Raw genomic sequence first — 27,885 nt, 5'->3', positions numbered from 1 at the left:
GCGAGCACCATGGAGGAGGCGGCTCCGAGCCTCCGCCGCACTCGGTAGAGCCGCCGCCCAGCCCCGCCGGAGCCATGGACAAAGCCGACAAGGTGCGGGCCGACGGGCGCCGGCGGACACCGCGGTGAGGGCGGGCGGCCGCCCCGCGGCCCTTGTGTCCTCTCACGGCACCCCGCGGAGGGGCAGGGCGCGGCCCGGCGGGGCGGGGGGGGGGGGACGCGTGCGGGGCCTGACGCGGCCTGCGGGGTTTGGGAGTACCGGGAGGTGTTCGGGGGGCTGCCTCCGGGCCCTCCTCGGCCGCGGGAGCGGTTTCAGCCGGGGCTGTTGGAGGCTCCGAGCGGGAGTCCGGCTCCTGGGAGAGGCTCGGGGGGCTGTGAGGCTGTCCCTGTGTTCCCGCAGGGCCGAGGGGCTCCGCTCCAGGATTCTTCCGCCCCCCGCCCTGTTGCTACTGACAGGCTTTGCTTCGTGTTCGTGGGGTGGTCACGGTCGGTGGGGTGTGACTTAAAGCTCTGTGCTCACTGCAAGAGTCCTGGGTGGGTTTCTTGAGAACTTGGCGACGCGTGAGGCTTGTCGCCTGTTGGAGTAATGTAAACATAAGGGTTTGGGTGAAGTTTTCAGGGTTAGAGCCGCTGCTGATAGGTCTTGGCCGTTCAGCTGAGTGGGGAGATTTGGGTTTAGGTCACTAATTCTAGAAACCACTGTTTTCTTTTTCTGTAATAGGTAACTTGCTGTTCTCCAAGTAATCAGCCTGCATTATTCTTAGCACCCTTCAAATTATAGGTATGAAGAAGCTTTAGCTGGGACTTAAGAGGTCATGTGATTTGTTTACATCTGTGCAATAAAATCTTTCACGGGCAGGAGGCACTTCTAAAAGGTGGATCTGAAGTGAATGTTGCTCTCCATAACAACGTGACTTTATTTTTAAGCTTCTGATTGAGCAAAATGTTTTCAAAACTCATACACGGAATTCAGAAATTCCTTCCTTGTAGCTTGAGATCTTGGCATGTCCAGGGGTTCTCATAGGAGAGTCAATCAATAAAATAGTACAAGCTCCTGTAGATGGTAACAATGCATTCTGTAAAGATGTATTGCTTTTTATTTTGTACATATGTCTAAAGAAGTTAGTGAACAGTGCAGTTTACTACCTTATGGCTCCCACTGTCTATTTAATTTAGAGAAATTGATCTCACTCTGTAAAAATTTACATTAGCTTACTGAATTTGCCTGTTGTACTCTTTAAAATCTTGTATCTTTCTCCTTCAGTTCATCTGTAACTAGGACTGTGGCACCCTTGTGAAATATTTATTCCCTGTTGCTTGAGCTCTTCATTACCAGAGGCTCATGCCACTACCAAACCAGTCTCTTTTTGTTTGTTGGAAATAGCTCAGAAAAGCTGATAATCTCTGAGTTACTCATAACGTAATGTGTTTAATCTGTCTGTATGATTATCTTAACTGTGTAATATTTCAACTCGGAGGTGCAGTTAAGCTCTCTGAAGCAGGAACAGTCTTCTTGCTTATTCTGTTTGCAGCATATCTCATCCTGTTGGTTCCTCATCTGCTAGTAAGGCTTCTAGGCAGACAAATTAATAGCTGATGAGTTTCTAAAATTATTAAATTATCTTGTTGCTTTTGTCTTCTCATTATGCAGTAACATCTTGATTAGGAGATTCCAAACTGCTTTGGGTTTGAACCTTTTGTGCAGTGAGATCAAATGTAATCTCCTTTATCTGTGCAAGTGTTTGGTAAAGTTGCATCAGTTCTGGGTGCTTTTCCACGTTTTCTTTGATTTGGTCTGCTTTGGGCACATGTATTGCATGACATCTGATAAATGAATCTTCAAGCATGTAGATGTATGATAACAGTACTTAATTTTCTTTTTCCCTTTTCCCCAGATTACTCAGTCAGCCACAATAGGGTAATTGTCCCTGCAGATAGGAATAACTACTGTGGAACTAGAACACAAGCAAGTAGGATATTGTGCTATGTTAAAGTATGGTATTTCAAGGGTAGAGGGGGGAATGCAAATGCTTTTGGTGGAGGATATATTTGAACAGAGTTTTGTCATGCACCAAGAACGTCTGGGCACCCAGATGAGGAAAAAGGTGTCGCTTGCACGTCACTCCTCAGGTTTCTGTTACCTGAATTCTGGTGTGACTTCGCTTGTTATGGTATTCCCAGTGATCTTTTTGGCGCATAACAAAGAGGAAAATATAATAAAGCTGTTTGTAATGTACCCTCCTATAAAATAATTATTTTTTAACCGAAACTTCTTCCATTGAGAAGCCTAAGGCTTTCAGTGGTTGTGAAGTATTGTCTTTCCCTACAAAAGAGAAGATTCAGCATGTGACCTTTGTCACTCCTTCTGTTGAAGCTGATTGTGGTAGAAATCTAAAGAGAATCAACTTCCCCTCTCAAGGGCACTGATGTGTTTTGATTTTCCAAGTGTTAGACACGTCTATCCCTATGATTAAGGTATTTGATTCTATTAGTGCAGTTGAGAAATTAGGTGAAGTTGTGAAATCGATGACCTGTGTTCTGTATTACTGTTGCTTAAATACTGCCTCTTCTGCTTGCCTCTACTCTATTTGACCGTTCAACAGCTGGCTTGATAAAACGCTTGCTATAGATCTAGGTGCTCCTTATCCTAATTAATTTTCTTCCATGTTTCTTGCATGGCAGAATTTTCAACTGTCAGCAGACTGAAAAAGGTCAGTTTTTCTGGGTTCTATGTTTTGCATCTTACTTTCTCTTGAACCCTGCAAGAGCAGAAGAATTTGAGTTTTGTTTATGGTTTATATTTTATTATAGAATGTGTTCTTCAGTCCATCTAAAATGTTATTGATATGACATGTGAAGGTCTTCTAAGCCTTCTGATCACAGATTTTATTTATCATTGACTAGCGTATGATGAGGAAGCAGACATATGTGATTGGTTTGTACTAACACCTTTAGTATATAGACTACAAAGCAGTCGTACTTGAGAAGTTTACATGCCCTGTTAAGTGCTGTAAACTAGATAAGTGGAGAGGATCCTGTCCGTAGCTTTTTATCTTTTGGACAAGCTTTGTAACTAAATACTGCAGTTTAGTTTTCCTTTTTTTTTTTTTTTTTTTTTTTTTTTTTTTAATATTCTGGTCTTGAATGTTAAAAAGCCAGCCAACTTGTCATGTTGTGCCACTTGTTTACGTTCAGCATATGCAGAAAAATTTCAGTACTTTAAAAATTTTAACATTAACTTACATGCTTCTGAGTAGGGTTTCCTTTTTGCAAAAGGAAAAAGAATTGTGTACGGGAGCTAAGGGAAAGGCTAACTTCCTAGCCTGTTTGCTCTAAGTGTTGAATTAGAATTATTATGTTTAATCTAAATAGGATAGGCTTAAATTTTGTGCTTTGTTAAATGGCCTACTGCTGGCGTTTCCAGTTGGACTGCATATTTACCATTCCTGAAGTATTTGCCACTTAGAAGCAACTAATTATAGAAACAATGGCTTCCATGTTTGTAAAGTTTATCTTCAACAGATGAAATGTGACCTGTCTTACTACTAAAATGACTATTGCATTTTGAAATCCAAAATTCAGAATCAGGATTTTTTTTTTAAGGAAAAAGATACTTGAGCTATGTTTGTGTATCACATCTGTGATGAGACTTCTTGTTTCCAGACTTCGAGGCAGCAAAGCAGCTGATTTCATTACAGCCCTCTGAAATGCAGCATCTGTGCCTATTTTCTCCCCCTGTAAATGGTGAGATAGATACCCAAGTGTTCTCTTCTAAGACAGCAAGCTGAAAGAGATCCCTTTTAATGGAAAGTGCTGAATGGCATTAAGCTACAATGAACAAAAACTTTTCTAAGATTAAACATACAGTACTACAACTATAGGACAAAGTTTACCAGTCTGTTCCTGCTTGTGTCATCTTCTGTCTTTGCAGCTGTTGATGACTACAGTAGCTTTTATATAGGAAACAAAGGATCTCTTCAGTGTATATGCTGTCTTGAAAGAGTTGTAATTGTTGGACTGAAATATGTAATGAGATGGTTTCAATTTGTGAAATGTTTTGCACTAGGGGTATCTACAAAAGCAACTCGTGTATAAATCTTGGTTTCATTTGAAGGGTTCTGCTTGTGTTAATGGGCAACTGATTGAAAATCTGGTGTTTCATCATGGCTTAAATTTATATTTAGGATTGAGTTTGGTTATCAAAGGTCAATTTCAATAAAGCTTTGTTCAGCTTTATGATGTGAAGGGTTGAATAAACATGAAAAAGTTACACGCCAGAATAAAATTAGACTTGGTCTTGCAATGTTTGCTTTTAGATTGCCCAGTCAAAAACATACTTTTTTGTTATATGTCAGTGATGTCAGCAGCAAAATGTTGATTTTTAGCGTGTGCAGGGTGATGTAAATGTCTATGTTGTGAGAGCAATCATAGCATAAATTACTATTGCAAGTGTTCTGTTGTTTTTACCAGAAGTGTAGGTGCCTTCCTCCAGTTTTCTGGCATTTGGTCTAGGTCTTTCTTTTCAATTCCTTTTGTTTGCATATGGTTATAAATCAGCTACGTGATCAATCCTGCTGTGTTGTGTTCATCTGCACTTGTCACTCCTGTCATACTGTCTGGCTGTACTTTTGGGGGAGTTGTTTTTTATCCACATGCTTTGATTTGTGCACTGCATTTTGTTTCCGAAGCAAATAGTCACTTAATAAAGGGATCTCATCTTCTCATCTAGAGTATACTGAAGTTGTAGTTGGTTATGTTTTCTACTGAGTCTCAAATATGTCAACATTGTATTTAAAAATAAAACAAAAAGCAACGATGAACTGTTTTATTTCAGTATCTAGTGAAAGAAGCACAGGAGATGACCATGTAAGCAAAATACAAAGGCTCAGTCTGAGATATTTTTGCTTGTCCAGTACAATAAGTAGTTAGCAACATCCTTACCTTTTAACTGATTGTTTATTTTTATTTTTTTTCACTCTCTTCTTACACTATTAAGGAGAAGATAATTTCAGTTGTTCCCCAACATATTGGGAAACAGGTGACCTAAAATGCCTCTTATTAAAACGTTACTTTGCTCTCTGTCTTTCCCAGTCCTTCCTCCCAGCCAGGAATATCACAGACCCCCCAAAAATCCTGCTTAGATAATTTTGGGCCAATTACCTAACTTAGCTATTTTGTTTCCTTTGCCTGTCAACTGAAACCACCAGCCCTTTGTGAAATGTACTGAAATGTCTGGATAATAACATTGGAGAGTTAATTCTACTTTTATTTTGGTTTGGTTAGCAGTCTGACCTGCCTCAATAAATCTGTTTCCACTTTCTGCTTTAGGTTTAATGAACTTTAGTGTCCTATTATGTACACATATTTCATGTAAAAAGGTACTTCAGTAGTATTTTACCAGTCTCTCTGGAATACTTAAGGAAGTAATACGTTGAAGTTTAGTGTATTACTATCTAAGCAAAGTTGTCTTTTTAACCCTGAAGCGAAAATAGGGCTTTGTTGTTTGACAAGATGTATCAATCATTCAGGGGATTGCATGTATTATGCTTGCAGAATGGTTTTTGAAACACCTGCATTAAGGTTAAGTTTTCAGTTTCTCTTTTGGTGAGTTAGCATTCAAAGTGTGTACAGAACAGAATGTAAAACTTAAAAAATAAAGTAAGATTTACCCTGAATTCTTTTGCTGAAGCAAACATCTTTTGAATGAACATTTAAAAACTAAAATGAAAAAAGTCTACCCCTACAGATTCGATTGCAAAAGAAAGCAGAGTTTATGCTATAATACATGTAAAAGACTTCTGAAGTGTTGCTTTGATTATTTTTAATAACAGACACTGTCAAAGTGCTGCAGGCAAAAAAAGGCATTAATTTTCAAATGCACTCATACCTGTTTATGATTACAGGATATTTTCTATCTTTATCTTACTACTATAAATAAGTTAAATATATGACGAGTTGTACAGAAAATGGTAATTAAATATATCAGGCAATTGCTCTGTCACAGCAGTAGTTAATCATTACCTGCATAAGAGGCAGGGCAATAGGAGAAGAACCACTGACATTGTCCTTCTACTTTGGATATCTCTGAGTTGTATGAAACTACCAAAATTAAGCACAATAATTTTAATGAAATTTTGCTAAATTTAAGAATTTATGAAATATATGACTGTTTTTTATTTAAAGAAAAAAAAAATGAGGAGAGAATCCTGTTTTTACTAGAAAGGTTTAAAGAGATCCAATACATTTTATCCAAAATACTTAGAGGGAAAACCAAGGTCACTTTTCTTGGTTTTGCAAAAGCAGTTGGGATAACACATTATCTTGAAAATGTTACTACTAGAATAATCAAGGATTTTACATTCTCAGCATTGTTTAAAATCCCTTAAAAAGGGGGGTGAGGGGGTGGGAAGAAGAAGGAAAAAGTTACCTTAACAGGAAAGGGTTTATCTTTCCCAAATGGCAAGAAATACTTCTGCTGTGGCAGGTTTGCTGATGGGAGTCATTCAACTCCTGCTTTGATCAGTTATCATGTACTTAAAAAAAAAAAAAAAAAAAAAAAAAGTGAAAGAATATTCCTTCATAAGAGTAATAATGATGATATAATACAATAGTACAAATTATTGTGATAAGACTAAGACAGTTCTGCAAGTGAATCACCATTAAGAAATGTGTGCATGTATGTGTGTCTGTGTTTGGTTGTATTTCCACATCAGTCTTCCAAAGTAATATAGGGAAAGAGCAGAGAGACTAGAAAGCCCTTCAAAATAGGGAATCTTGTACCACCTGAATCACAAGTATATTTTGACTGTTTTCCTAGTCAGTTCTTGAGTGGTTTGTAATTGGTGTCTTGGCTAAAGTTGGGTTGACGTACTGCTGGAAGCTGGTGAGCAGCAGATTAGGCATACTTTTTTGGAAGTTTTCAGTGCTTCATAAGAATGCTATATTTGTAAAGAGCTCATCCCCATTATGCTGTTGAGTCTTCTGTGGGTGAGACAGCCTTAGCTTGGTGCTCTAACATGTTTGCCATCTGGGTTTGTAGGCCAGTCCACAACTGAATCAATTCTTCTGCAAGTAATTCTGTCTGGAATTCTTTCTGTATCATGGACAAAATCTCTTTTCAGAGAGGGAATTGAGCATAGGTATTCGTTGGTTATGATGTGATCGCTGTATGAAAGCATTTGATAATTAAAAAAAGCTTTTGTTGCTGTGGAGCTGTGTTGGATCAGATGCCTTGGAATTTGGCAGGTGGGTACTTGAGTCACAGGGGAGCTCTACCATATGCCTGAGGTCAGAGAGCAGAGCACTGCTGCGCCCTGGAGCTACCCAGTGGCTCTTTGAGGAAGTGAGATGATGTTTACAGGGAACAGTAGCTAATGGTGAAATTTGAGCCAATACTACAGAAAATCTCATGGAAGGATTATGAATTAGTGTCATAGTTTAACCCGGCCGGCAGCTAAACACTACACAGCTGTTCGCTCACCCTCCCCCCTCCCTCTCTGGGACAGGGGAGAGAAATGAAAAGTGAAGCCCGTGAGTTGAGATAAAGACAGTTTAGTAAGACAGGAAAATAATAATAACAAAATAATAATACAATGATGATAATAGTACTACTACTAATAATGTGTACAAACAAGTGATGCACAATGCAATTGCTCACCACCCGCTGACCGATGCCCAGCCTAACCCCGAGCAGTCCGGCCCCCCTCTCCTGGCTAGCCACCCCTATATATTGTTTAGCATGACGTCAGATGCTATGGAATACCCCTTTGGCTAGTTTGGGTCACCTGTCCTGGGTCTGTCCCCTCCCAGCTCTTACTGCACCCCCAGCCTGCCTGTTGGCAGGACAGAGCAAGAAGCTGAGATGTCCTTGGCTCAGTATAAGCACTGCTCTGCAACAATTAAAACATTGGGGTGTTATCAGCACTATTCTCATCCTAAGCCAAAACATAGCATTCTACCAGCTACTAGGAAGAAAATTAACTCTGTTCTAACTGAAACCAGGACAATTAGCAAATTTGACAATGGAAGGATAAAATTAAAAACAGCTGATTTTTCTAATAAAAGATTTACACTTGGAGGAATAGTTTGGTTCTGTTTGTGCAAGTCATTAGAATAGCTCTTAGAGACTCTGCAGTTAGTTTGAGTGTCATGTATGGAGTGTAACAGAATGAATTTAGTGAGCAAAATTTTTGGCCTTACTTTCAAGATTGGCAGGGAATTCAGATCCAGTTTGATAGAGGCAGAGAAAATATTTCTATATTATAAAAACATTGCATTGATCATTGGCAGTTATGATGACTTAATAGTGAGTATATTTCTCAGGAGCTTTTACAGTCTCAACTGTGTTTTTTTCTCTCTTAAGAGTATGTGACAATGAAGTAATTAAATAACTGTTGTTTTTTAACTCATTTGTTTGGTGGATTACAGTGTAACTCGTAGAATATCCGGAGTTGGAAGGGACTCGTAAGGATCATCAAGTCCAATTCCTGGCACCGCACAGGTCTGCCCAAAATTTAGACCATGTGACTAAGTGCACAGTCCAATCGCTTCTTAAATTCAGACAGGCTTGGTGCAGTGACTACTTCACTGGGGAGCCTGTTCCAGTGTGCAACCACTATCTCGGTGAAGAACCTCTTCCTGATGTCCAGCCTAAACCTCCCCTGCCTCAGCTTGACACCATTCCCTCGGGTCCTATCACTGGTGATTAAGGAGAATAGGTCACCTGCCTCTCCACTCCCCCTTGCGAGGGGAAGTTGTAGACCGTGATGAGGTTCCCCCCTCAGCCTCCTCCAGGCTGAACAGGCCCAGTGCCCTCAGCCACTCCTCATGTGTCTTTGCCTCTAAGCCCTTCACTATCTTTGCCACCCTCCTCTGGACACTCTCCAACAGTTCAATGTCCTTCTTGTACTGTGGTGCCCAGAACTGCACACAGCATGTGAGGCCACACCAGTGCAGAGTAGAGCAGGACAGTCACCTCCCTCAACCGACAAGCAATGCCGTGCTTGATGCACCCCAGGATCCAGTTGGCCCTCCTGGCTGCCAGGGCACACTGCTGGCTCATATTCAACTTGCTGCCAACCACAACCCCCAGATCCCTCTCTGTGGGGCTGTTCTCCAGCGTCTCATCGCCCAGTCTGTATGTATAGCCAGGGTTGCCCCGTCCCTGGTGCAGGACCTGGCACTTGCTTTTGTTAAACTTCATATGGCTGGTGATCACCCAGTTTTCTAATCTGTCCAGATATCTCTGCAAGGCCTGTCCACCCTCATCCGTGTCCACAACTCCTCCAAGTTTGGTGTCATCAGCAAATTTGCTCAGAACACCTTCTAGTCCTCCATCCAAATCATTTATAAAGACATTGAAGAGGACTGGCCCTAAAATGGAGCCTTGAGGGACCCCACTAGTGACCATCTGCCAGCCAGATGTGGCCCCATTAACCACAACCCTTTGAGCCCTGCCCATCAGCCAATTGCTCACCCATTGCATGATGTTTTTGTTAAGTTGTATGCTGGACATTTTGTCTAGTAGGATCCTATGGGAAACCGTGTCAAAAGCCTTGCTGAAGTCCAAAAAGATCACATCAGCTGGTTTCCCTTGGTCGACTGCTCTTAGTCATTTGGATGATGATGATGATTCTGCCTTTTGCTGGTTAATTAAACTTCATTGTATTTAAGTGTATCAGACTAACTAAATGAAGAACCAGTAATCTGCACAAGTGTGTCTTGACCTCACTGTTGCTCAAATAAATTTAACTCCTAGTTTAAGCTAGGATTTTTTCTTGTTCAGTCTATTACATTAAATGTGCCTATTCATCAAGGAAAAAAAGTAGTTTCCTACTGACTTAGGATAACTGTATTTTCTAAACGTTTTGGACTTTCCCCTTCCAACTTCCACCCACTTCCTCACCCAATGCTGATAAAGAAATACCCGATCTGCTCATGTGCTATGTTTCCAAAAATAAATGGAGGGAGGGTATAATAAGTGTTTAGTTTCAGATTCTGGACAGTTAGGTTGAAATGTTTGTGTATGGGCTGGGGGCTTGACACAGAGCAAAGATGTGGACTGAGAGGTGTGGCAGACATGACTACTTGTCATGATGTTTTCAGAACTCACATTATTTAACTGATTTTGCTCGCTTGGATGTTGTGGAGGAAGTGGCAAGGATGTAAAACTGTCCACTGCACAGCAAACCTTCAAGCTTCTCCTTTTGTAAAATAAGACCACGACCTCCTACAGGTTATACATTGCCTTTGGAATTGTTTCCTGGATAAATGGAAAGAAACATTTCTGGACTCCTTGCCTGTTTTAGAAAGAATCTACTGAGAAGCAAGCATATTGAAGCTGAAATGTTTGAACAAAAAGATCCTTTTTGGCTAATTGTAACATATATCGGAGCATGGAATTTCAGGGTATTTGGGATCTGCATTTGTCTCAGACTAAGGCTTTGGCTGGCTGAACAGAGCATTGTTCAATGCGGAAGCATAAATCTAGCTAATCTATTACAAACAAAGATGAAAACAGTGGGTAAAAAGCCATAAACTTTTGAGGCTACCTTTGGGGCTGATCTTTTCCTTTGAAAGCACAATTTAGAATTTACTTCTAAGCAGTCTTTAATTCCCTCTTCGTGGCAAAAAGTAATCATTTTTAACACTTGTTCAGATGGTGTATCACAAAAGAAAACCCCACACATGTTCCATCTATTTTAGCAGTAAACTTATGGTGGCTGAAAAACCTGTTCTATAATTGCCTAGAAACATGGCCAGTTTTGTAGTGTAGACCAGGCATTACTACTTATTCCATATGTTGGTTTCAATTATGCAAGCCTACATGACCGTGCTCCACCTACAGTGCTAAGTCTGTTTCTTTCTGTGTTGAGACTAGTATTTCCTCTGCAAGATCTGAACTTCAGCCCCTTTCTAAATTAGTCGGTGTTTGTACAGCACTATGTAAAGTTAACATAAACATTAGGTGTTGGTGATCTGTGTTACAGCCTGTGTTGACTGGAAGGATCCAACAAATGCTTGCCAACTGTTTTCCGTGTCTTTCAGTTTACTGCAGAAGGCTTGTAGCCTTGTCGTCCATTTGCCTGCTGTTTGTGATGGTTGCCATACAACTTCATGAATCTAAGTTTTCCGAACAATTTATACGTTTCTGTACTTAATGAAGTCATTGTTTCTTTTTCTCTTTCTAAAGAATGTCAAGCTGTCAGCTGAAGTAGAACCATTTATTCCTCAAAAGAAGGGTCCAGAAACACTAATGATCCCAATGGCACTTCCTAATGACAGTGGAGGAATTAATGGTGTGGAACCAACTCCTATCCCCAGCTATCTGATTACTTGCTATCCATTTGTACAGGAAAATCAATCCAATAGGTAATACATGATTGTGGTCTTCATGGAAGATAATCTCTCATGAAATGAGTTTGAAAGTTTGAGTTTATAAATGCCTGTCTTCATGTGTGCTTGTTGAGGCCTGCATTTCAAAGGAATTTTGAACAAGGGTGAGTTGGCAACTTCTTGGTGTACTCAAGTACTCAGCCCTGAGTAAGCTGATGAACTTCACTCTTACATCTCTCTGCTGGCTTACCTTGTTTAAACTTATGTCTCTAAAGTTATATATGCTTTTTGAGATGTCAAAACAATTAAATTTGTAGTAGGTCCAAAGTACTTGTTAAGGGAAATGCCTATGCTTAATTTCTAAATTTAATATAAGAAATTAAGTTTACAAAGATGACAAGATAAAACTCTTTATTTTGCTCTTGAATGTAATTTGAGCTGGTGAACATAATTTAATTGGAATTTCTAAGAAGTCTTAGTAAATTTAAGTTCAGTTACTGTAAGCTAATAGCCTATGAAATGTTTTTTTTAAGGGGGTGGTGTTTGCTTGTTCTGAATTTTCTTGAGGGAAAAACGTAATGAGCAATCTTTTTTTCTTTCCTTTTGATTATTATTATTATTTTTTTTTTTTACAGACAGTTTCCATTATACAACAGTGACATCAGATGGCAGCAACCCAACCCAAATCCTGCAGGACCATACCTTGCTTATCCTATAATATCTGCACAACCACCTGTTTCTACAGAATACACATACTATCAGTTGATGCCAGCACCATGTGCTCAGGTCATGGGTTTCTATCATCCTTTCCCTACTCCCTATTCTGCACCCTTTCAAACAGCAAATGCTGTAAATGCAGTTACTACAGAATGCACAGAGCGTCCCAACCCATCGGGCCAGGTCTTTCCATTATCCAGTCAGCGGAGCAGAAGCAGTAACAGGGGACCCATCATACAAAAAGTAAGCATGATGCTGTCCCTTTGTTAACAGGATAAATAGAATTGTAGAAAGAAAGTGTCTTTGCACGGAAGCATGCTTCTCATTTGAGTAAGAACAGGTATGGCCTATATAAATGGAAGAAAAGGTGGGCAGAAAAGGTGTTATTTAGAGAGACATTTAACTCTGTATACAGAGACAATTTTGTGGTTAAAATACGTGATGAGCTTATAAAACCTGTAAGTGTAATATGGGAAATTCCCGCTGCCTCTCTGCTGGTTTGGTCTGAGTTTAGAATTACTTCCTTAGAGAATAAAATATCCTCAGACTTTGTTTACTGTAATGAGGTGGAAGCGTCAAAAAAGTTTGTGCAGAAAATGTTCTTACAAGTACTTTATGAATATTTCCCTTAATCTTGTCTTCAGATATGTGGCTTCTGTAAAGAGCATTAGAACTTTCAATTTGTTTCTTTAGTTTGATTATAACTATGAAATCAAATCATATGACTTATGAGTATGTATGGCTAATCTTTTAAAACAGCAACAGCAGCTACAGATGCACATAAGAAATAAACGTCCCCCAGTGAAAAATGTAGCCACTCAAAAGGAGACTAGTTCATCAGGTCCTGAGAATAGATCAAAGATTGTTTTGTTGGTTGATGCATCACAGCAAACAGGTAATTTCTTGTTATTTTCTGGGTGTACAAAATAACTAGAACTATATCTCACTTGTTGTCTGTCCTAAAAGAAGGTGGACCAGTTTCAGAGGTAGCTTCTGAGAGTGATTTTTGCAGATCAGTAAGATAATGAAGAAAAGGTGCTGGTGTTTGCAGAGACCTATTTAATGTGTCAGATTATAATGTTGCAATGATTGTGTGCTTCTGCAGAGATCTTGCCAATGTCAAAAAAGAACTCTTCCCTTGTTGAGGGAGTTGTCTAGATCGAACTAATAATCATCTTTTTTTTAAAAAAAAAAAAGAAAAAAAAAAAGAAAAAAGAAAATCAGTGCTATTGTTAATTTTATTAAAGGGAAATGGTCGTGTGCAAAGACACTGGCTTGTTTCTTTTTTTTTATCATGTATGTTTTTTTCATGTTTCATAATTAATTATTTATGCAGGAATTGTTATCTTTTGTCTTGCAGACTTTCCTTCGGATATAGCTAATAAGTCACTTTCTGAAAGCACCTCTACCATGCTTTGGAAATCAAAAGGCAGACGCAGAAGAGCTTCTCACCCTGCTGCAGAGTCATCTAGTGAACAAGGTGCAAGTGAAGCAGACATTGACAGCGATAGTGGATATTGTAGTCCTAAGCATGGCAATAACCAGGTTGCAGCCATGACTTCAAGGAATACAGATTCTTGTGCAGTGAATGTATGTAAACATAACTGAATAATTTAACTGTATTTGTATCCTGCAGATTAGAAAAGAAAACATCTAAAATGTTTTTTCCTTTTCAGGTTGTAGAACCATCAGTAAATACAAGTAAGTATTTTCCTAGTGAGCTATATCATATTTTGCTGGGCTACTTCTGTATTTTTGCTTGACATTTTGCGGGTAACAGTTGATCTGCTTCCAGGATGCTGTTGGAACTGATCAAATACTTCTGAAGATTTTTCTTTACTGTGACTTCTACCATCCCCACCAATGCCTCCCTCCTGGTGGTTGAATGAAAGTATCTAAGTAGCTATTGCTAATAATTTATCAACTGTGTCTTCAAATGAGGGAAAACTAAATTTTCCAACAGAAGTGTTCAGACAAAGCTGTGTTTGTATTGTGTTTTATCTTCTTTCCTTACTCTATTGGACTGCAGTTCATATAAGGGTGGTAATTGCATTACTCTACACCTGGAGCTGAAGAACTCTGTTACCTATTTAAGAAGTGCTCACATTTTTTTTTTGAAGTTCTAGAAGTACTTTAACACACAAAAAAAAGTTGTGATTACTCTGATAGTGGTTGATAATGCTAGTGACTATTATTTATGGCTGGACTGAAATTGTTAGGGATGCAAATCTGATATTTCCTTTGATTGCTTCCTAGTGATCGTTTTTTAGCAGTTTGAATATCTGTCATGGGACTCTTCCATAAAGGTGATTCTCATTATTTCTGTAGCTATTAACAGAAGTTAAAATTATAACAGGAGAATTAGACCTTCTCAGAGAACTGTGTTTGTATCAAACTTGAGTTTCTACCTCTGGTGGTATGTATGTCACTGATGCATTCTGTCACACTGATTCATTTGTCATAGCTGATGCTTCCCTTTCAGCTGGTGTAAGTTGGACTAATGTAAATTCCCAGGCAATTCAAAAAAAACCTTGGGCTGAAAAAACTCAGACGTTTTCTAGAGGTGGAAGACAAGCTGAGCAAAGAAATAGTTCACAGGTATGTTGTTAATGGTTCTAAACTGAAGAATTTTTTTGTTATGTTTCATGTAACACATGAAAATAAGGAATTTGAAATGGAGTAGGTATTATCTGTTGAATAGCTTTTGCATTAAAAAAAAATAAACTGCTTATTAAATCTAATTACATACAACTTGTTACTTCTTAGTTTGCATTTAACGGACATGGATGTATTATGTGTGTGCGCACACCTTGAAAAATCAAAATTGCAGAATGCTGACCATATTTGTTATTTTTTTTAGTCTGGTTTCAGGTGCAGAGGCCACAGCACATCTTCAGAAAGAAGGCAGAATTTGCAAAAACGACATGAAAAGCCTCTGACTCCAAGTCAGTCGAGTAGAACAGAACAGAGTCCTGAACCTCTGTATTTTGAGGTAATGTTGTTTGAAAACTGTTTATGCATTAGTGAAATAATTGTGGAATAAGTGATTTTTATGAACAGGGAGAAGGTGAAAAACTTTTGTTTTCCTGCAGATAAAAAATACCGTTCTCTGATATTTTTTTATTTTCTTAATATAGTTGAATTTCTTTAATTTAAGTGTTAGTAAATTCTTTTTTTCTTTTTTTAAACAGGTTATGCAGATACAGATACACTATTTTAACTTTTTTTTTCCTGTCACTTTCTGTTTGTGCCACTATTAAGCTCTTCTAGTTTGTGGAACTTTAGGATTAAATCCATCCTTGTACTTCCAGCTGTTTTAGTTAATGCTTTTCATGTGAATTCTGGTTCTGTGCTCTTCATTCTTAATTTTTTCTACTGTTTAGGATGAGGATGAATTCCCAGAGCTAAATAGTGACAATAGTAGCAGCAAAAGTAGTAACATCCAACAAAAGATTTCACCCAAAGTAGTAAGTAACTCTTTTGTTTTGCAAAATATATTTAAATTAAGGGAAGTTATTTTGAGATAACATAAATTTGTCTTTTTATGAAGTCATATCACAATATTTATGATATGGACGTTATGATGTTCTTAGGGTATTTGCATTACTGGTTTTAGATGTTAAAGAAATGCCAATTAAATGGTGCAGAGAAGCCATTTTAAAAAGACTGCTGTTGGCTTCTAATGAGTCTGTTAATGGGAGAGACTGTAAGAGATACGAACACTTCTTCATTTCATGAATAGTTTCTTATGAATTTTGTGCTTTTTGAAGTTACATGCTGAATTTTGGATGAACAGTAGATACAGACGGATTTCTGATATTAAAACTTATTCGGAGCTTTATCTATCTGTCTTCGGGCTAATAGATCACATCCTGGTTATTCTTTCTGACTCACAAGGACTTGCATTCAGACTGAAGCTTTGATGCAGAATTGTTAAATCTGCAAATGCATAGTTAGTAGTTTCAATTCTCCAAAATAACTACAGTTGTCCTAATTTATCCTGAAAGGACAATAAGCTAAGCATATCTGCATCTAGACTCTAGAAATAAGTGTTGTGAAGATGTTCTTTTATGTGATTTACGTAAATGTTTTGTTGTAGAATCATACATGTAAACTATTTAATCTATTGGGCTGATCTCCATGAAAATCAAGTCCTACATGAAATCTCTGAGAGGAAAAAATTTCCCTTATTTAGCAATCAGACTGGAAAACCCTCTGACATAATTGGAGACAAATAGAATAATGTTTTTCTTACAAAAATGAAATACACAGAACTTTTTCTATGAGTTTACTGGGTCATCTAGTTGGGTTTAATTATTGGGTTATCATACTGCGGACCAAAGCAATGGTTCGTTTGGCCTCATCGGCATCATGCTTCCCGTGGTCTCAAGAGAAAGGTCTTTAATGGTGTCTTTTGCGCTGTTTAAAATCCTAGTTGGATGACTTACCAGAGAATTCTCCAATCAATATAGTCCAAACTCCAATTCCCATTACAACTTCCGTACCAAAGCGTGCAAAAAGTCAGAAGAAGAAGGCCTTGGCAGCAGCGCTTGCAACAGCTCAAGAGTATTCAGAGATAAGCATGGAACAGAAAAAACTTCAGGTGTGCCCCTACCCCCACCCATCAGAGATTGGTAAAGTAGAATATCTTATAGTAGCTATTCCTTTCTATTCTGTAAAAGCAAGAATCTCTTTCAAAGACAGTTCTGCAAGCACTATTTCTCTGTATTTATCCGTATGTGACGTTCATCTTATAGGAGGCTTTATCAAAAGCAGCTGGAAAGAAGAGTAAGACCCCTGTTCAGTTAGATTTGGGGGACATGTTAGCAGCTCTTGAAAAGCAGCAGCAAGCAATGAAAGCTCGTCAGATCACCAACACCAGGCCTCTTTCATACACAGGTACTTCTCATCTTGACTATCACAAAATGTATTTTGTGACAATATAAGTGTGAAATGTCATTGTTCTGAGCATCTTAAGCGTGCTTTTTCCTTTTTCTTATTTCGGAATATAAACATAACAAAAACCTAGGAAGATCTACTTGATGCATTTATTTCTCCAAAAATTCACTTGTGCTAACTTCCTTTGAGCTGCAGTATATAATAGTGGAAGTCCATATTAGAATTGAAGATAAACACTTAGTAAAATGCAGCATTTGTCTTAAGAGTGATTCAGTGTTGAATGTGTGAAAATAAGTGTATTATTACAGAATATTACCTAATTCTCCTTGAAAGCAGCTTAGAAAAGATACCTGTGACTATGATACAGAGGGATACCTCTCCAGGATATTCTTCAAACCTCTACTGACTGTAGTTCAGTGCCTCCTGACCCAAGGTTTTCTCAAACCAAATTTGCTTCCGAAGCTATCTGTCACTTCTGTTGCATGCTTTTACTGTCCATAAAGTCCAACAGTAGTGAGTTCTGACTAGTCTCACTAATGTTCTCACTAGTGTTCTAGTCTCTTTATTTAGTGTGTGGAAGCTGGTCTTTCTGATCATCCTTATTGCCCTCTCTGTATCTGTTTGTAGTTCTACAGTATCTACTTGGAAATGCAGGAGGTCACATGTACACAAAATATTAAGTTATAGTTCTATCACAAATGTATGCACCAGCTTAATTACACTTATTCCTTATTTCTTTATCAACACCTAATGCTAAACTAATTTTTTTATGTTTGCTGCTGAGTACAGAACGGATACTTTCATAGTTATCTATCATAACTCCCTGAATCTCATTCCTGAGCAGTAGTAAGTAGCCTAGAGTCCATTGTTATGCACATAGTTACCATGTTTACTTCATTTACCTGCTTTGAGTTTCATCTGTGTTCAAACATTAATTAAAGTTGGCAAGGTTATATCAAACAAAGCTCAGCAAAGTACAGTTGGCATTTTCATTTCAGACTATTTATTTTATTCTGTTTCTCACAGAAGATACTTAACTACATGCTGTACTCTCATCTGTTCTCTCCTTCGACTAACCAAGTCTTTTTCGGGGGGAAAAAAGGATAAATATTTGCATTGTATCTTACTATTATGATCTTACTAATAATGTTATGTGTAGTCATTTGAGAGATCCATTTTAAGTGTTGTAAAGTAATTATTTTCCTGGAATCTGTAGCTTCCTAAAGCATGAGGCTAAACTGAAGAAAGCTTAAAACCATCTGGAATTGACAATATCTGATGATGTAATTTTCCTGTCATTATGAACTGCTTTTTTTTCCAAGGAAGGAAAATGCACTTTGAGAACTCACCAGTGGAAATTCTGAAAGTAATGTTGAAATAAAGCTGACATGTCTTTTAGTGAAACTATTATCTTTCTTGTATTTAGTTGGCAGTGCTGCTCCCTTTCATACCAAAGAATCTGCCAGCAGAAAATCTTTAACAAAGGGACAGCCATCTATGGGTTGCCTTAATCCTTTGGATTCAACTGCTCCAAAAGTGAAAAGAGGAAAAGAAAGAGAGATTTCAAAACTGAAACGCCCTACTGCACTTAAAAAGGTAAATGCGTCAACTGTAGGTTGTTCTGATCTGCACTCATACTTCAAAAATAAAAATTCTCTTACCATATACTCATGGTCACTATTCCTTGAGGAAGGACTCATGAGCTTCTACCTCTAGTTCTTATTATGCTGATGTCCTGTCCTTTTGATACAGACATGTAACATGCATAACTTTTCTACTTCTGTAACTAGTTGGGAGTGTATAAATTTATCTTAATAGGAGTTTTGAGGATATTTTAACTATAAGCACTAGAATATATGGAGAAGTTTGTGTATTTCTTTCCATGTTGCTGAATCCTAGTTTGTAATGCAAAGTAGTATGCTAGATTGCCGTACCTTTTTTTAGAAATGGTTGTATAACTTGAAGCAAACACATAGGTTTTGAGTGAATTTAGAACTAATTGTTTGTATATGTATATATATGTGTATATATGAAATAGGTATGTACACAGATAATACAATATGTTCTGAAATCAGAAGGTAAAACACAGAAAAGCTAGCCCTAAAAAAAAAAAAAAGAGACAGTGGGTAAGCATTAAAGAAGTGGTAGCTACTGGTGCTAATGCACCACAGATCTTAATCAAGATTTGCCTACCTGATGAGATGGGCAGTTGGAATCTGGTAAAGCTGTGTACGTGCAAAGGTTGACTGAGGCTAAATTGCCTTTTTTCTCTCACTGGTAACTTCCTTTCCCCCCTCCTCCCCCCCCAACTTATCTGTGATTTACATGAGATAGAAATCCACAGCTTCCTGTGGAAAAAAGGACACCTCTCTTAAGGTCTTTATCATTTATACTAATGGCAGTACACCCACAGGTGCTTCTTTGTGCTTTTTCAATGCAAAAGAAATGGTTTTATTTGTGTTTCATATGTTGTCTTCATGAAGACAACTAATATTCTTGCATAAGAATCTTTTTGCAGAAATGGAAATGAGGAATTCTTAATGAGTAAGTATTGTGTACCAGAAAGAAACTGTAAAAGTGCTTAATATTTAAAACTGTTGGAAGTACTGTTGATGTGGAAGTACAGGAGTGTGGAATATACCATCTGTAAAATGCTAGAATGAAGTACTGTTTGTGGTCAGTGAGGAAACATAGATGACTTCAGCTTTCTTTATACCACTATGAGTAGGAAGGTTTTTAATTAGTTGATTTTGTTTTGTTTAAAAACAAACAGGATACCTTTACAGAAAAAGGCTCATTTGATTAATGTTAATAGCTGCTGGTTTTGTTCCTAGATTATTTTGAAAGAAAGAGAAGAGAAGAAAGGCCGTTTGTCAGTAGACCACAGTCTTTTGGGATCTGATGAACAGAAAGAGGTTCATATAAGTTTGACTACCGATCAGTCTCAGGATTTGGCCTCTCAAGAAGGTCAGTCTCTCTCTTCTTTTCCGCTTGCCCACTGTACCCCAGTTCTACTAACCTACTTATTTCGTCTCTCTTTCATGCAATACAGTCTACTGGTGTTACCTTGCAATTTTTCTTAACATCATGAAATACTAGAAAATAGAATCCTTTTTTTAAAATGACTTGTCTGTCCCTCATTTGTGGAAGCCTCAGTGCAGTATGTGTTCTAGGTTGATAATCTCCATATAGCCTTTTAATAAATTTCTCTTGAGTGGTTACTTGAAATCTCTCAGCGTTGATAACTTTTTGTCCATTTATCAAAATAAATAAATAAAACTTTTTTTCAGCTATGCCACATTGGTCACAGTGTGTGTTAATTTTTGCAAACTGAAACTTTTCTACAAAAGTTAAACTGTCAAAGGGGGTTTCCAGTTTGCTGAACACTTTGTTAATAAGCTGTAGTGTCTGGATTGTCAGTTTGCAGCAAACAGCCATGAGCAACTGGGAAGTTCCAAAGAATTTTCCATGTTCTTGATTGAGGGAGGGAGGGGAGCAGGTTGTCTAACAAGTGTTCAGATGTCCTGCTTCAGAACTTTTCTTCTGCTTGATCTTCCTGACTTCACCTGATTAAAGATAAGTGTGAAAATCTTAAATACTCTATGAATAAAGTAGATAAACATCATATAGTAAAGAGTTATTGAAAGAAGTTTTAGCATTTAGGTAGGTTTTCTATTTTGTTGTATTCCTTAAACTTGGCATTAGATGTTTGATTATGAATGCTCAAATATTGCTTGGTTACCTGACCCATGCAAAGCATCTGCTATGTGCTTATTTTGCTTTCTGCCTCTGAATTACCCATCCAGAGAAGAATACTGTTTAGTGTTTTTCAAATGTAATTTGGCATAAGTGAGAGAGCTGCATAGGAATTGCAGTTTTCTTTCTTCTATGTGAAAATGTCCTTGTACTTTATAATGTTTCAAAACTGTCTTTCAGAAACTGGATTAAGTATGCCTAGTGATGCTTCACTTTCACCAGCAAGTCAGAATTCTCCCTACTGTATGACCCCGGTGTCACAAGGTTCACCTGCTAGTTCTGGAATAGGTAGTCCAATGGCATCTTCTGCAATAACCAAAATTCACAGCAAGAGATTCAGAGAGTAAGAGTCTTGCATTGTTAATTTAAATTCAAGTTCTGCACTTCAGTCCCCCAAATTTTTTAAGCATGGATAGGTTTAATAGTTTTAGGAGTTGAATAAGCATAAACTAGCCTTTTGTCAATACAAGTATGTGTAAGTATTTTCTTATTACTTATTGTCCTACAGATTGATGGCTACATACATATATATCAGGTGTGTGCACACACGGGTGTATATATATTGTGTATGTATATGCACACTTTAGATTTTCTTCATTTGCTGCAATGCAAGTAAGCTAGTTTAAAATATTCTGTAGAAGATTTTTATTTAAAGGAGTACAGTCTACTTTGTGGATGGGAAAGAGGTGGAATACGTAAGAATGCTGAAAGTAGTGTAGTATTTACTCTTAGTACATTAATATTCTTTATTTTTAAGAGTATCAAATTAAGGAAAAGAACGGTTTATTTCGGCACTTACTGGGGTATTTCTGTGCATTTCTTAATACTCCATTTGTCTGACTTTGTGAGGTAACAGATATTACTGGAAATGTCAAAATTTTTTTTAAACTTTGCTTATATAGTCTGATTTCTAACTCCTTTTTAACCACTTCAAATAACTTTAATTCCATAAAACTTATGATAAAAAATAACATCTTTTTGGTTAAAGAGAGGCTCAGTGGAAACAGTTGAGTATGTGCTATGCTAATACTTGTTTCTTTGAATTTACAACAGGTACTGTAACCAAGTTCTGAGTAAAGAAATAGATGAATGTGTGACTCTGTTATTGCAAGAGCTTGTCAGCTTTCAAGAACGGATTTATCAAAAAGATCCCATGAGAGCTAAAGCAAGAAGAAGACTGGTTATGGGACTGCGTGAAGTTACTAAGCATATGAAGCTAAACAAGATCAAGTGTGTAATTATATCTCCCAACTGCGAAAAAATCCAGTCAAAAGGTATAATTAATAAAAAGCAAGTGATGGGCTTAATTTCATTCATTTCTTTTTGTGTGTGTATGACTGCGTAGCACTGAATAGCAAGGCTAACAGCATTTTTATGCAGGATGTAACACTTCATGGATCCATTGTACAATTGTCAGTCTCTACTTATTTCATTCTTTTCATCTTCCATTCTGGAAGAAGCTAGTTCATGAGGAACAAATAGCTGAACAATAACAGATAATAATATAGAATATAAAAATAAAAATATAAAAATATAAATATAATATAAAGAATAATAGATACTGTAGACTTCGATTTTATTACATTATGTCTGTAATATACCTGAAGTCCTAAGTTCTGGGTGCTCTTAAGGAGGATTCCTCATGTGGAAATGTCAGTTAGCCAAACAACACATTTTGCCTCTTCCAGAAATGCAGAGAGACTCTTCCTGAGATATTGAAAGAGTAAAGATCTATTCAATGGAAGAACAAAAGAGTGGGGGAAAAAAAGCGTTTGCAAGACTAACAGAGAATATATACTAAGAGAATATAGAATATCACTGAACAGAAGTGCCTTGATATATACTCATGTGCTATACTCATAATTTATAGTCCGTTATCCTGTGATACATAGTAGCTGGTGATTTGTGTGTATTGAGATTTTGCTGACTAGTTACAATTAAAGTTGGGGTAAAGCTGGGGTACAGAATGTCTCGCCATATTATGGCTTTGACTAGATATCCATTAAAAATTTAATGTCTTCAAGGTGGATTGGATGAAGCTCTGTATAACGTAATAGCCATGGCACGGGAACAGGAAATTCCTTTTGTCTTTGCTCTTGGACGTAAAGCTCTCGGCCGTTGTGTGAACAAGCTGGTTCCTGTTAGTGTAGTGGGTATCTTCAACTACTCAGGTGCTGAGGTGAGTAATTCACTTAATGTATGACTGGAGTAAACAATGTATGTTCCTTGTAGTTAAGAGTTACTTTGACATGGAGAGCAGCGCATCAAGCTACTACCCATTTGATAATGGCCCAGCCCTGATCCCTGATCTATTCTTTGAAATTCAGTATTTTTTATGTAATTGTGAGGCTTATGCATTGAAATGTTGGTCGTGACATTTCTATTGCTTTCATAGACTTGAAAAGCCATCTGAAATTTTCTAGTAGGCTTAAAATTGTAAGGAAAACAATGTGTTTTAAAGTAAGCACATTTTAGAGTTGTATATATGTAGAGTGGCATTTATTTACATGTAATACAGAGCAGAGTTAGTTTTTGGTTGAAGTAAAGGTATTTGGTGTTAGTAGGCTTAAGATTCATTACGTGGTATACCATTGATTAAAAGAAGTAATTTAAAGTGAAAATTATCAATAAGAACTACTGATTATTTAAAACAAAATAAATCTGTATTCATACTTAGGATCTATTTAATAAGCTGGTATCGCTGACTGAAGAGGCCCGAAAAGCATACAGAGATATGGTTGCTGCGATGGAACAGGAACAGGCAGAAGAAGCTTTGAAGAATGTCAAGAAGGCACCCCATCACATGGGTCATTCTCGTAATCCCTCTGCAGCAAGTGCTATCTCGTTCTGTAGTGTTATTTCTGAACCCATATCTGAAGTGAATGAGAAAGAATATGGTAAGTGTTTAAAAAATTAATTTTATAATCAGAAGCTGGAGCTTTCCAAATGCTACTTATTGAAAAATGCAGCTAAAAATATAACACTTCATTAGTCTTCTACAGCTTTTGGGAGTAATACAAAATTGGCTAGTTTTATAAGTAATTTTTCCTGAACTATACAGAAAACCATAATTTGGAGTTCTACACTTCGTAAGTGTTACAGTTAGCTTACTTGCATTAGTGGAGGTGGATTTTCCAGATTTATTGAACTAACACAGAAAGTTATGGTAACAAGACTCTTCAAACACAGAATTGATTGTGATTGAGGCTGAAAATGACAGGTTATGAACTAAATTATTGAGAAGAGAGGATGTATAGCTTAACTTCTGAAATATGAGATAATGAATGAATATATTGTGAGCAATAGACAGATTTATTTAACATAGGCACAGTTGACGGGGAGAAAATGGAGAATGTTTATTTGAAGTCAGAAACTTCTTTATTAGTATCCTTTTTGGTTTGCAAGAAACTGTCTTGTTTTAATTCTTTTGTGGTGTCTTAAGATTACTTCACTTAAGTGTTTTCTGAGAAATCATTAAACAGATGACTTAAGATTGTGGCAGTCTGTTTTTAATTCATACTTGAGCTTAAAATATTTTGTCTTACCTCTTTGATTATACTCAGTTATATTTAGTGCTTCCACAGTGTACACAGAAAGCTAAGTGCATGAACTTTCAACTTAATAATGTGTCTTAAAATCTATTAACAAAATAGCTTTTCTTTTTCTCTCTCTCCCTTCCTCTTCTTCCCCCATTATCTAGTTCAAATTGTTATAGCAAGTGTAATATTAAAGTGATTACCTTCAACTTCTGTTTAAATAATTGAGGGATGTTGAGGAGAAATATTTTTATACAGAAAGAACTAATCTGTTTCCTACCTAAATCTCTTTTGAAACTTGTAGAAACAAACTGGAGAAATATGGTAGAAACATCGGATGGGTTAGAAACCTCTGAAAATGAGAGAGAATCCTCATCCAAGGCTGCAGTACCAGAAAAAGCAGGTAATGGTCAAACTGAAAAATGTACCCTTAATAAACAACCACCACTGGCTACATCCAGCACTACCTCAGCAACAAATCACGGAAAATCCATACCAGGTGAGAAGGAGGAGGTGAAACCAGATGACAATCTGGAACAGGCCTCACAGCAGAGTACAGAGACAGGATCACTAGATGGCAGCTGCCAAGATCTTTTGAATTCCTCTATGACCAGTACCACTAGTACTCTTGTGCCAGGAATGCTAGAAGAGGAGGATGAGGAAGATGAGGAAGATGATGAGGATTATGCCCATGAACCGATTTCTGTTGAGGTTCAGCTTAATAGCAGAATTGAATCCTGGGTTTCAGAGACCCAGAGAACTATGGAGACCCTTCAGCTTGGGAAGACCCTTAGTGGTGCCGAAGAAGACAATGCAGAACAAAGTGAGGAGGAAGAAATAGAGATTTCTGAGCAGGTTGATCCAGTCGTTGATGGTGAGGAATGGACAAATGACAAGCATGCAAGTAACACTCAACATAAGCCCACTATCTGCACTTCTTTGAATAAAGATCACACAGATTCCATCTACATGCCATAGAAATCAGCAGGAACTCAGGAACTTTTTAGAAATTATATTAAAACTAACTGTTGTAAAAGTTGCAGCCATTATTTCATATGCTTCATCTCAACGTTTTGCACTGTTAAACATTTAATGTGTATTTAATTTACAATATTTTTGTAGCTGTCCATTACTTGGTTGATTTAAAAACTAGCTTAGCTTTTAATCAGTATCTATTTCCCAAAATAGAAACTCTGTGGAAAATCTGTCAGTGAGTATTCATTAAATCTTTTGCAAAAGGAAACACTTTATAACTGACCAGTTTTAAGCAAAATTATTTTATGATGTGACCACTTAGCTGATTTTCAAACAGATAAGATACATTTTAAGACTGACAAGTTACCAGCGCTTCACATTGGTGTTATGCCAGGCATGTCAGTGTATTTGGCTGTGATTAGTCTAGTTCTGTCTAGAAATAGAAGTAAGGTTTTGGTTATCTTCATTAAAAAAGAAAAAGCTGGAAAACCTTGTTTGCAGTCTTCATGAAGAGTAAATAGAGAAATCTGTATGTGGTTCTTACGCTAAGATAGATGCAGCTTTTTAAAGCCGCTGATAGTTGAGATGGTTGCAGTTGTTACAATAAGCTATACCAACTTTTTATTCCAGAAACTTTAAACTACAGGGGTATAATGTATTTATTATTGTTATTAGTCTGTTTACAGAGTGGAAATATTACATAAAAGCAGGAAAAGAAAACAAATTCCCCATGCTCTCCACAGTTGCTGCCTGCCAAACCACACTAAGTGAATCATTAACCATAATCCCTACCCAGGGCTTTTAGCAAACTGATGACTTCTTTTTTCTCCTGTTGCTTACCTCAGGAATGCTGTTTTTTGCATATTGTAATTTATAACATTGCAAAAAGGAAGAGTAATTATTTAACAGCAAGTGCAAATGACACAGTGGCTCAATTTCTTGGTAAGTTCATCGGCATGCTTTGGTCCTGGTCACTTTCTTGTTGAGTTCAGGATGGATCTTAACAATTTGTATTCAAAATGTGACCTCTTTTTGTCTGTTCTCAGTTGTAGCAGCCTTAGGAGTTGACCTCTAGAGTAGAAAAGGAAGTAGTTTGCCCAGGAAAGGTAGAAGTGCCCTGTAATTTGGGGAGGTATTGCAGTGGTCCTGAGGTAAAAGGAATGACCCCCACGCCCTTGAAACATACATGTTGCTACAGAACCATTCCTTAATTTTATTTTGAATATGAAGTGAAATCTGTTAACTGATGGTTAATTGATTTCAGATTGAAGATTGAGTGTATGTTTAAACCTTGCATGCAAGGAATCTGTTTTCCATCCTTGTCTTATATTGATGAGAGATATACTGAAACTGCCAGCAGCAGGAGCTTCACTACAAGAGTAGCCAAAGAGTAACACACAAATACACTTTTATAGCAAACATATGTTTGTTTTAATTCCACTTCATTTCTCGTGATCACTTGTATCAAAATATTAAATTCATTTGGGTTGGCTGAAAGAAAAACACAAGAAATTGATAGCTTAGTTAGATATGTAGTCCACACTTATTAACATGGGACCAGCGCTTATAGTATTAGCAATGCTGGCATTTTAGGTTGCACTGGGGAAATAAGACTCCAGGTTTAGAAATCATCTAGCCCTGGGTTTTTTGGATGCTAATGAGAATAATAGAAACTGTGTGTGTTATGTAAATAGTGTTTTGATAGATACAGGCATAGCAAGGGTTATGTAGATAAACAGTGTAGAGAGCTGCTAGGACAACTGGCTGTCCTGTCACATTCTTACTTACTTAATGTACTCTTCCTAGATATTAGAACAGGCGTTTTGTAGGAAAATAAAGACTAAGGATTGATGCCTCCTGAATGTTAAACCTTTTACTGTATAGATATGGCAGACTTCTACTGTCTGTGTGTTTGGAAACAGTTTTTGCTTTAGGAAATGATAGGTGTTTGAACTGCTGACAAGCAAAACTTGCCCTTGGATGTGTAAGCATGTCTCAACATTTGCTGAGATCAGTGTATACACTGAGGGCAAAACTTTACCAGAACATTAAAAAAAAAAAGTTTGTAACTTTTCCATTTGCTTTTTCAGTGCCAGTGATTCAAATAACTTTTGATCTTGAAGTATTAGCATCAGGCGCATCTTTTTGTATGTCTTTTCTGAACTTGGACTGTCATTTTAAGGTTTTTTGACATTTATAAAAAAAAAAAAAAAAAAACAAAAAACAACTTGTAATATTCAGCCCATTACTTAACTGCCTGCAATTTTGCTACAGGTTTAATAGAGTTCTTGAAGATGATACAGCACTTCTAATGTCTCTGTTTGCCAGCAAATGAGGAACTAATCTCTTTTTTTAAAAATGTGGCAGATCACCCTTAGAGGAGCAAACTGAAAATGAGTTACGGAAACTGTTTTTAGTGCTTCCTTTTTTGATAAGCTGGGAATGAGCAATAACTGTGAGAATGAAATTGCAATTCCCATTTGCATCTAAATTTAGATGCAAATCTAAAGATCCATTTGCATCTAAATTTAGGGAAGTTCCTTACCACTTAAAGCACTTGAGAAGAGTATCTCACTGTGGTAATTTTGAATTTTAATATCACCTGAATTAAAAAAAAAAAACAAAAAAAAAACAAAAAAAACATACAAATGTTTTACAATACCATGTGG

At 37.3% G+C, this 27,885-nt stretch overlaps 1 protein-coding gene across 3 annotated transcripts; it reads left to right on the top strand.

The window, feature by feature from the left end:
• SECISBP2L (SECIS binding protein 2 like) lies at positions 1-27,433 on the top strand. 3 transcript variants are annotated; one of them, XM_032195108.1, is made up of 18 exons: positions 1-92; positions 11,191-11,369; positions 11,969-12,293; positions 12,810-12,945; positions 13,411-13,640; positions 13,727-13,751; positions 14,533-14,648; positions 14,911-15,042; positions 15,434-15,517; positions 16,486-16,653; positions 16,808-16,949; positions 18,376-18,545; positions 19,784-19,916; positions 20,886-21,048; positions 21,759-21,979; positions 22,730-22,884; positions 23,383-23,602; positions 24,546-27,433. In XM_032195108.1, the coding sequence occupies exons 1-18, from the start codon at positions 75-77 to the stop codon at positions 25,217-25,219; spliced, it is 3,291 nt and encodes a 1,096-aa protein (XP_032050999.1). In that variant the 5' UTR covers positions 1-74; the 3' UTR covers positions 25,220-27,433. The 3 variants fall into 3 exon arrangements, with proteins under 3 accessions (XP_032050999.1, XP_032050997.1, XP_032050998.1); XM_032195106.1 differs by having other exon boundaries at positions 14,515-14,648; XM_032195107.1 differs by lacking the exon at positions 1-92 and adding an exon at positions 2,451-2,474 and having other exon boundaries at positions 14,515-14,648.
• Positions 27,434-27,885: the final 452 nt, after the last annotated feature.

The sequence above is a fragment of the Aythya fuligula genome, chromosome 11 (genome assembly GCF_009819795.1).
Source record: "Aythya fuligula isolate bAytFul2 chromosome 11, bAytFul2.pri, whole genome shotgun sequence".
Classification (NCBI taxonomy): domain Eukaryota; kingdom Metazoa; phylum Chordata; class Aves; order Anseriformes; family Anatidae; genus Aythya; species Aythya fuligula.
The sequence above is the reverse complement of the archived record's forward strand: the minus strand, read 5'-3'. Positions and strand labels throughout refer to the sequence as shown.

Coding starts and splice junctions, on each gene's coding strand:
- SECISBP2L (XM_032195106.1), top strand. Junction 12,294..12,809: donor GGGGACCCATCATACAAAAA/GTAAGCATGATG, acceptor CTTTTAAAACAG/CAACAGCAGCTACAGATGCA. Junction 18,546..19,783: donor GCCCTACTGCACTTAAAAAG/GTAAATGCGTCA, acceptor TTTTGTTCCTAG/ATTATTTTGAAAGAAAGAGA.